The sequence below is a fragment of the Festucalex cinctus genome, chromosome 5 (genome assembly GCF_051991245.1).
Source record: "Festucalex cinctus isolate MCC-2025b chromosome 5, RoL_Fcin_1.0, whole genome shotgun sequence".
NCBI lineage: Eukaryota > Metazoa > Chordata > Actinopteri > Syngnathiformes > Syngnathidae > Festucalex > Festucalex cinctus.
Window position 1 is genome coordinate 14,700,416 of NC_135415.1, and position 10,307 is coordinate 14,710,722.

The 10,307-nt window shown below is 44.7% G+C and overlaps 1 protein-coding gene across 1 annotated transcript in view; it reads left to right on the forward strand.

Moving 5' to 3' along the window:
- Positions 1-10,268, forward strand: part of jak2b (Janus kinase 2b) — a 35,851-nt gene extending 25,583 nt beyond the window's left edge. The window contains exons 17-24 of the mRNA XM_077520659.1: positions 3,586-3,736; positions 3,840-3,976; positions 4,794-4,983; positions 6,158-6,282; positions 6,361-6,533; positions 6,614-6,731; positions 7,430-7,543; positions 9,658-10,268. Of these exons, the coding sequence (XP_077376785.1) occupies positions 3,586-3,736; positions 3,840-3,976; positions 4,794-4,983; positions 6,158-6,282; positions 6,361-6,533; positions 6,614-6,731; positions 7,430-7,543; positions 9,658-9,759 (1,110 nt within the window). The 3' untranslated portion in view covers positions 9,760-10,268. The remainder of the gene's footprint in view (positions 1-3,585; positions 3,737-3,839; positions 3,977-4,793; positions 4,984-6,157; positions 6,283-6,360; positions 6,534-6,613; positions 6,732-7,429; positions 7,544-9,657) is intronic.
- The last annotated feature ends 39 nt before the right edge of the window (positions 10,269-10,307 follow it).

Below are 10,307 nucleotides of genomic sequence, written 5' to 3' on the forward strand. Positions count from 1 at the left end.
AGTTGACCCTGATACCCAACCGGGCCACATGAGACAGGAGATCGGAGGTGTCCCGGATCACCTGAGTCCGCGACGGCGCGCAGAGGAGCCAGTCGTCGAGGTACGGCAGCACCTTCATGCCCACAGACTGCAGGGGCGCCAGAGCAGCCTTCACAAACCGAGTGAAGACCCGCGGAGCGAGGGAGAGCCCGAAAGGGAGCACACGGAACTGCCAGTGACGGCCTTTGTAGGCAAAACGGAGAAATCGACGGTGTCGAGGTGCGATGGGGACGTGGAAGTAGGCGTCCCTCAGGTCTATAGACGTGAACCACTCCCCCTGGGCGAGCGACTGCAAGACGTCGTTCGTGGTTAGCATGTGGAATGGCAATACCTTGAGATGTCTGTTGAGCCCCCTCAGGTCCAGTATCGGTCGGTATCCACCGGTCTTCTTTGGGACAAGGAAGTACGTCGAGTAGAAGCCCCCGGGCTGTGCCAGGGGGTCCACGGCCTCGATCGCGTCCTTTGCGAGGAGGGCGGACAGCTCCTGGTCCAGAGCCGAGGCTTTTGCCGGGTCGGCGATGAGAGTCATCCTGACCCGACAGGAAGCAGGAGGCCGGCGTCGGAACTGCAGCTCGTACCCGTGGGTCAAGATGGAGACCACCCATGGGTCTGAGGCACGAGCAGCCCAGTAACTGAGCTGCTGGTGGGAAAAATGTCCGACGGCCGGCCCCAAGGCCTCAGTCCCTGGCCCTCCGGCCCCTAGGGGCCCGAGAGGGACGGCGGGTGGGGCCTGCAGCCCGTGGTTGCCCTGAAGGCAAGCGGGTGGAGGAGCGAAAGTCCTCGGCGGGCCTCTGCGGGGGTCGCCGGGTGCCATAAGCCTCGGCAGGTCGGGGCTGAGGAAAGCGATGAAAAGCAGAGGGTGCCCCAGGCCTACCTCGTTGGGGAGGCAGGGCCCTGTTGAGGCTGGAAAGCTGCTTCCTGGTCTCATGAGCCTTAACCGTCCTTTCCAGTGCACCCACAGCGGCAGAACCAAAAAGCTCCCCCGGCTCCACAGGAACACTACGGAGGGCCCTCCTAGAGGCCTCCGACAAGGGGGACTGCGCTAGCCACACCTGGCGGCGCGCCTGCACTAGGAAGGACATGAGTCGGCCGTGTTCCCTAGTCATGAGGGCAAAAGCCTGGAGGGCTGCATCACTGAAGGACACAGCAGCCTCCACCCTGTCCGCTTGCAGGGATGTAGAGAGAGCAAGCATGAGGTGAGCCAAAGAGTTCCCAATACGAGCAGCACGTGCACCAGCGCCATAGGCCCGTGTGAGAAGGTCGTCAGTCACACGACATTGGGGTCGAGGACATCGCACAGATGGCCGAAGGGTCTCCTCCGGGGACACAATGAGGGATGCGACAGCTGGCTCCACAGCAGGCATCCGGTCCAAGCCAACACTAGCAGCACCGTGCATAGATGCTAAATCACGGCCATCAGCCGAAGGACGGGAGAGAGCCCCAGGATCCCTCCAGCAAGCATGGAGTTCCCGCAGATAGTCCTCAGATGCGGGGACAGAAAAGGCCGAGGAAGGGCGCCTGCGCCGGAAGAAGGCGCTCTCAGACGCCGATTGAGCCTGTGGAGGCACCTCCAAACGCAGGAGGTCCAAGGCATTGCGCAGGACAGCCCGTATAGAACCATCCCCCGCCTCACTGGACGAACTCTGAGCGGACGCTGGAGAGTTTGGTCCCAAAACCACAGACCCCGGGTCACGGTCGTCGTCATGAAAAAAGGAAGCCGAAGCTGCCAAGGAAATGGCGTCCTCCTCAGGAGGAAGCACTGGCATGGGCGGGGTGGATGGTCGCGGCATGGGCAGGGCAGGTGGTCCCGGCCCCCCCGTAAGTGCGGGAGGGTGACGGTCCTGCAGAAGAGATCTCACCTCTGCCAGCTCAGCCTGAAGGTGCCCAACCTCCGAAGCAAGTCGTCGCTGCGCCGCCCTCTTCCTGGGGGGGGCATGTACAGCAGAGGACACACCGAGACGTTTCCGGCGCCTCTGTTGGGAGGACGACAGATGACCCAGTGGACTGGGGTCACTGACACCAGGACTGCAGGCCCGGCCATCCCCGGCACGGTCAGAGACAAGACACCTCGGGCAGCGATCGTCCAGGACATCGGAGGCCTCAAAGAGGATACCACAGTCCACGCAGCAATGGGAGTCCTCCATTGTGAGCACAAAGAGGCCCAAACAGCGATGAGCGGGAAGCTGAGGGAAGGGGGCGTGAGCGCCACCTGCACAGCAGACCTACACCGAGCAGCCGACGCGTGAGTCGGGGCAAACAGTAAGCCGGTAAAACAGCGATAAGCCGAGGGAAGGGGGCGCGAACGCCACCTGCACAGCAGACGCACACCGAGCAGCCGACGGAGGGCGGGGGCAGACAGCCAGTTGTCAACAGTAGCAGTAAGCTGAGGGAAGGCGCGCGAACGCCACCTGCGCAGCAGACGCACACGGAGCGGCCGACGGGCGGGAGGGGCAGACAGCAGTCGCGAAAGCGGCGACAAGCTGAGAGAAGGGGCGCGAACGCCACCTGCACAGCTCAAGCCAGGTGCGCACCGCAGGCGGGACACGCACAAAAAGTAAGACAAACAATCGAGCGAAGCGCGACGCCGTAAGCTGGGAGCGGGAACGCTGACGCTGCTCTCACCAGCAAAGGCACAAAAAGAAAAGCAACAACCAAACGGCAACACCGTCGGAGAGAAGCGCTAACGCTGCCAAAGCCAGCGGAGGAAAAATTAGGTAAACCACGAGCCGTGGTAGCCAGGGCGCTAACGCGAGGCTAGCCACACAAAAAAAACTCAAAACACCGCAGTAAACGCGGAAATTAGTCAATAACCTTACCCCACGGGAGGTTAGAATACGCGACCACGTCGGGTCACAAACGAAGGAAAGAAAAAACACCGTCGCCGCAGCCTTTGGAGGGCGAACTACGCAGCTCCGACCGATCCGGTCACAAGGCTCCAAGCGGCGCGGTCAAGAGGATAAATACAAATCCCAATTCTTACACTCTTCGAAAATGTGTCGTATGCATACGCCACGCGAGAAGAAAAGAGGAAACGAACCTTGGGTGACACCGGAACTTATACCCTTCTAGGGTCACCCAGGGGTCACAGGTGACTAATTTGGTATGCATTACTCGAACTGCGCATGCGCGAAAGGAACATTCAGTGCTTAAAGCACCGCCTTCTGGCGGTCGGGAGGGACGAAATAGAACTACATTTTGTGTTTATAAAACTAACTATAATTATAGCAAAAATGTCCTTTGTTTTAGTCTTTAGTTTTAATTGAATGCATGAGGCTTTGGGGGTGATTTTAAATGTAATTTATTTTTATATTAAAAAATAACTAAAATGAAAAAACTACAATAACCCTGACCATGACTATAATAGGTAATAAAAGTCCTTGACCAAAAAGACATGGCTGTCATCACCCATCACTCATCACCCAAGTACATGCCCAAAAACCATAAACAAATAATGCTGACCAAGAACCATGACCAAAATCAATTAACGGTGCCAAAAATCATGACCAATATGGTGTCTTGAATCATCATTTTCCCCCACTACTCCAGAAATGCCTCTTTTACGAGGACCAGCATCAGCTTCCTGCACCTAAATGGACCGAGCTGGCCAATCTGATTAGCAACTGCACGGACTACGAGCCCACGTTCCGGCCGTCGTTTCGCGCCGTCATCCGTGACCTGAACAGCCTCTTCACGCCAGGTTGGTCGATGCGCTCAAAGCTGTTCTTGTTGTTCCTGTCAGGGATTTAAAAAAAAAAAAAAAAAAAAAGATTGTAGGTCAGATTTGTTCTCGTGTCCAACAGACTACGAGCTGATCGTGGACAGCGACATCCTCCCCAACCGGACGGCGGCTTCCGGCTGGACTTCGGGAGGCTTCGAAAGTCAGGAGCCGGCTCAGTTTGAAGAGAGGCACCTTATATTTTTACAGCAGCTAGGAAAGGTGGGGCTTAGCCAATAGCCATGTGGAATGGAAATTCTGAGAATTGTTTTTGAGCAAAAATCATGAATAAAAAAACACTACAAAAAATGACTAAATACATAACCAAAAATCATGACTAAAACCCATTCACAAATACCATGATCATTTTTATCTCGTGCCCCCCAACAAAGTTAAAAAAAAAAAAAAAAAAAAAAGCAACAAAAAGTATGACCAAAACTGTCTTAAAAATTAGATAAAAAAACACAACAAAAAATATTGACTAAAACCATGACCAAATGCCATGACTATTTTTGTGAGCACCAAAAATATAAAATGATAAAAAACCCAACGAAGAATCTGACCAAACAAAAACATAGCCAAAAACATGACAAAAAAAATCATCACTAAATAAAATACACTTAACCTCATGACCCGGAACTGCCATTACCAAAAATCATGATTAGAAATATGAAGAAATTATGATTAAAAAAACATGATCAAAAGTATGACCTAAAATGCAACCAAAACCATGAACACAATCACAAATCTGGCCAAACGTGACTAAAAAGCAAACTTAAACATGGCCAAATATTTTTACTTCGTGAACATAAATTGCAATGAAAAATCATGTCCAAAACAACCTTTATTACACCATTTTTAAAATTGACCAAAACTCTTGATGAAGAACGTGACCTCATTACAAAAAACATGACTATTTTCCACCACGACCAAAACAATGCAACCTAAATTCATTTCCAACAAAAAATGATGACCATCTATCTGTCTACGGTGTTATATATTTTTTTTATCTTGACTGTTGTTCATTTTTGTATTTCAGGGCAACTTTGGCAGTGTGGAAATGTGCCGCTATGACCCACTGCAGGACAACACGGGCGAAGTGGTGGCCGTGAAGAAGCTGCAGCACAGTACAGCGGAACACATCCGTGACTTTGAGCGCGAGATAGACATCCTCAAGTCTCTGCAGCACGAGAACATCGTGAAGTACAAAGGGGTCTGCTACAGTGCGGGTAATCATGAGCCAAAAAAACAAAACAAACAAAAAAAACACATAAAGCAAGAATCTTACAAAAAAATATAATAATAATTACAGCCAAAATTCAAGACCAAATACCCCCCAAAAATTGTGATCAAACACATGACCAAAAATCATGATTAAAATAATTGACAAGTACGATGACTATTTTTATCTTATGATAAAAAAAAATGCAACAAAAAAAATTTGACCAAAAACATCTCCCAAAATTGGACTAAAAACACAACCAAAAATCTTGACTGAAACCAAAACCAAGTGCCATGACCATTATGTTTTGACTAAAAAAAAAATACTAAAAACATGACCAAATGTGTGCTAGTTTTAACATCAGAAAATTATGACCATCTGAACTGAAACTTAGAACCAAAAATCAAGACCGTAATCTACAGCCAAAATTTGTAACTAAAATGTAAGACTAAAACGACGTTATCTTATAACTTTAGCTGAATGTAATAGCTGAATGCTAATAGCTGAATGCTAATAGTGAATGCTAATGAAGGAAATGAAAAGATAAATTCAGTGAAAATTACAAAGTAATTAACTATTAATTACTAGTAATAGTATGAGCCTTTGGTGATGATTTTTTTAATGTGATTTTAAGTCGATTTATTTTGATATTACCCGGAAAAAGGACGTTTAAAAGTGTGTCACACAGAAGTGACGTCGTCCAGCAACAGCAAATAGAAAAGCACCTTCAGATGACGTTGCTCCCTTGGTGTTTTTTTAAATATTGCACACAAGTAATACACATTTTTTTAAACTAAAACTAATACTGAAACTAACTAAAACTAAACTAAGCATTTATTAAATAACTAAAACTAATAAAAACTAACAGAACCACTAAATTTAAAAAACAAAATTCAAAATGAAATCAAAACTAACTAAAATAAAAAAAAAATCCAAACCTATTATAACCTTGCTTAGGACTAAAGGTCACAACCAAAGAAAAAAAAAAAAAAAGGAACCAAAATGTCATGACCAAAACTAACAATCAAAATTCACGACCAAAACTCCCAACCAAAACAAATGACAAAAAAAAAAAAAAACATGACCAAAGCTCGTGATAACCAAACATCTGACCCCACAGCACAAATAAAAAACACAACCAAAAATTCATAAATATGTTTGTATGTTTTCCTCATGGTCAGGCCGACGCAATCTGCGCCTCATCATGGAATATCTTCCCTTCGGAAGCCTCCGAGACTACCTCATGAAGAACAAGGAGAGGATCGACCACAAGAAGCTGATGCACTATACCTCCCAGATCTGCAAGGTTTTCTTTTTCTTTTCTACTTTACTACAAAATTTGCCTTCGCTCGTGAGCGTCGTCCTAGTGTACGCGTGCGCGCAGGGGATGGAGTACCTGTCCGGCAAGCGCTACATCCACCGCGACCTGGCCACGCGGAACATCCTGGTGGAAAGCGAGCAGCGGGTGAAGATCGGCGACTTCGGGCTGACCAAAGTTCTCCCTCAGGACAAGGAGTACTACATGGTCAAAGAGCCAGGAGAGAGCCCCATCTTTTGGTAGCCTCCCCCTTGCCCACTCCACAACTTCCTTATCGGCTCTCATCCCCGTTCACAAACACATCCTGACTCCTCCTCAGGTACGCCCCCGAGTCGCTGACGGAGAGCAGGTTCTCCGTGGCATCGGACGTGTGGAGCTTTGGCGTGGTGCTCTATGAACTCTTCACCCACAGCGAGAAAAACTGCAGCCCGCCAGCCGTAAGCCACCACACGCTCTTAAAAAAAAAAAAAGTGCAAATACTGGACACATTAACTCATTCACTCCCAGCCATTTTCACAGAACCAATTCCGTTGGCTCCCGGCTGTTTTACGGAATTTTGACTGATTTTGCAAGGCCCACAGAATATTGTGTTCAGTTTTATAAAAGCATGGAACCTATCAAAAGAAATATTTAAGTCTCTTCTTTCATCAGGAAAAAAAAGTATGTTCCTATCTGTTTCCGTTTTGCGGCAATTAGCATTAGAAGAGAGCTAAGTTTCATCAGTTTTCACAAATCTATTTAAAATTCTAAGTAATTTAGCTTTTTTTCTAGCTGGCCCTGGTTGTTCTCCTTTGCTCTGCTGCCACCTGCTGGCCGTTTGTGTAATTACCATTTCTCAACCGTTCTTTGCAGTTGAGAGGCGGCATCAAAGCCTTCTGTATGCTCTAGCATAAAAAAAAAACAAAAAAATGTATAAATACGTCTTTGGGACACTTAAAACATAAAAAAAAAAAAGTTTTTACACGTTATTGGGAGCAAATGAGTTAAAAAACAAAACAAAACTGGATGTAATCCAAAAAAATCAAATTTATACAATCTAACAAAGCATCATTGATTTAGCAAGTTAGCATAGCAGTTTGTTGTCCTCCATTTTGAGTCTTTTTTTTCTTTTTTTATTTTTTAAACTCCTTGTCAGATCTTCATGTCCATGATGGGCAATGACAAGCAGGGCCAGCTGATCGTCTACCACCTGATGGAGCTGCTCAAGTCGGGCAGCAGACTGCCGCAGCCCGTCCACTGTCCCGCCGAGGTAAGTTTGTCATTTGTGACAAAGGGAAAACTTTATTCGTCTTGGTGGCGTACACTTCAAAAATGCAGAATCTCCTTTAATGGCTTCTTCCACTGACTGGATTTTCCTTCCTGTCATGTCAAAAGCTTTCTGGAAATCCTGTTAAATAAAAATGTAATAAAATAAAAATACAATTAAATAAAAACGAGGTAATTTTGATTTTAAATGGAAGCTTCCTGTGTTGTACAAAGACTGTAGTATAGACTATATGCACTTCCGCATTCGCCGGATGAGCGCACACAACCTTCCAGTGTGGGCAGACTTCAGCGGAACGCACTGTTAATGTGATGTAAAACTCTAATCCTAAATCCTTAACCCACTAAAAAAGAACAGGGGCCCGCTCTTTGCTATAACACTATGTCTATCAGAATTTTAAAACTACTAATTAAATCTCCCAGAGCCGTAATTTGAATGGCTTGAGGCTGCTCTGGTAATGACGTAATTGCTTAAAATGATTACTACACGGAAATACAAGCCGTTTGAGCTAGCTAGGAAAGCTTTTTTTTTTTTAAATGTAAGTCAATAATGTAGCTCCTCTATGGGTCCACAAAATATGAATTATTTTCTTTCTTCAAATTTTTTATTTTAATTTCATTTTAGCTTCAACTTGTATTTTGTAATGTGTTAATATGTTCAATAAACCAACCAACAACTCCTCTCTGGTCTGTAGCCTACTCTACGTCTTTTTGCCGACGTCGTCAATATGTTTTAGCAGATGTAATGCCTCTGCTGTTTATTTTATTTTTTTCATGTCAGCCCATGGTGACATGCTGAAACGTGCTTGCTATGGAAATCCGACAGCATTGTCAGCGGTGCAAGAATAATGACTCATAAATATTTTCTTTTTTTTTTTTTTTATACAATAAAATGGCAGCATGGGAATAATATACATACAGGCACATGAAAAGTATAACGCCAGAAAGGCAGAAACAGATAATTTTGTAAACAGAGTAACACCACATTGTGGTGTATTGTTACTAATGTGACCCCTAGGCGGCGCTGTGGTATGTTGACATGTAGGTTGAGATCAAACAGTTCAGTAAAGACATCACCGAAGCCAAGTTGCCATCTGCCTCTTATTATACAGCACTACTCAAAGAGCTGGTAACCCACGCAATAACAAAGCCAACACAAGGTAAAGGACCACAACGCACATCAACGTTTAACTTAACAAAATACAGCTCTGGTTCTACTGTTAACAAACGGCGCCCTTGTGCGATCAAGTTATCCCTGCGAATGTGAACAAGTTACAAGAAACTGTCTCTGGTGGTCAGCATAAGAGGAAAAAAACAAGGCAGAGTTAAACCTGGCTATCTGCGCACACAGCAGTGATTGCTCGATGTACTGTCGTCTCGCCTCTTCTTCGATGCCTCGACAAATGCACGCAACCACACTCATAAGAAACAATGACGAAAATATACTCCAAAACGCTGACAACTGGTGAGGTGCTCTGAAGGAAAACAAACTTTTTCTTCGGAAAACAAAAAAAATATGAAGGAAAACAAACACTCAGAGATTTTTCCCAGAAACACGTCACGGCTATTTGTGCATAGAGTCCATCCTAAGAAAAATTGTTCACAAACAAAAGTTTTCAAAATCCAACCCCAGATTTGTGTGTTTCCTTTTGGAATTGAAATCTATTTTCAAAGTTGTTAAATTAATCAACAATATAAAAGCAGTAAACTGTCAAATCTGTTAGAAGTCTTTCTCTTATGATGATGCGTTTGTGTAATATCCAATGATGGTTGACCTGTGTTCATGTCAATGGTTATTTTTTCTTTTTTGTATTTTTCTATCTTTAAACTGTGTAACGATTTTCATATATGTTATGTGTGTAAGACGTATTCTTAAATGTATAGGTGTGTTAAACTGTGTTAATAAAAGCATTTAAAAAAAATAATAAAAATTTTTTTTTTTAAAAATCCTAAGAAAAATTGAGATACTCAGCAACATTTTTGTGTACAACCTGTGCATTTGAAAATAAGAACTGGTTTAACAAATGTTAAACATTACGCAGTACCGGCAAATGACAGGTGTAAGTGTTAACGAATGAAATTGACGTCATGTCCGTGCAGATTTACGAGATCATGGAGGAGTGCTGGGACAACGACTCGAGCCTGCGTCCGTCTTTCAATGAGCTCACGCTGCGCATTGACCTGCTCAGGGATGCAGAATGACCCAACCCATTATCATCACCCCAAGTGCTGCAGCCTGATTTTTTAACTTGATGCTACCGTTAAGTGCGGGAGTGGGGAAAGAACACGTCCAACCACATCTGGCTGAATGTTTTAATTTTTGTTTAAAAAATTTCAGATGTATTTTAAACTGTGAGTAGACTTTTTTTTTTTTTTTTTTTGGACCACATCTCAAAATGGGAGATGTTTGCTGCATGTGTGTTTGTGTGTGTGAGCCAAACAAAACGCTAGCAGGGCTAGCCATCACCATCTTGTTTCAAACCCTGGAAAAAAACAAAAAAAAGACTATTTTCTATGTAAGTGTGTGTATATACACCAACAGTATATATTTGTGTACATATGTCTAGATTGTTTTTTTTTTTCCTTTCTAATTCTACTGGAGTTGGCGATTAAAGCCCCCATATTGCTTCACATTGAAGTTTTTGTGTAAATATGTGACTTGAGTAAATATTTTTAGAATTATTAAAATAAAACGTGTCCTTCAAACAAAATCACCAGGAGCAAACTCAGCATTTTTATTTATTTATTTA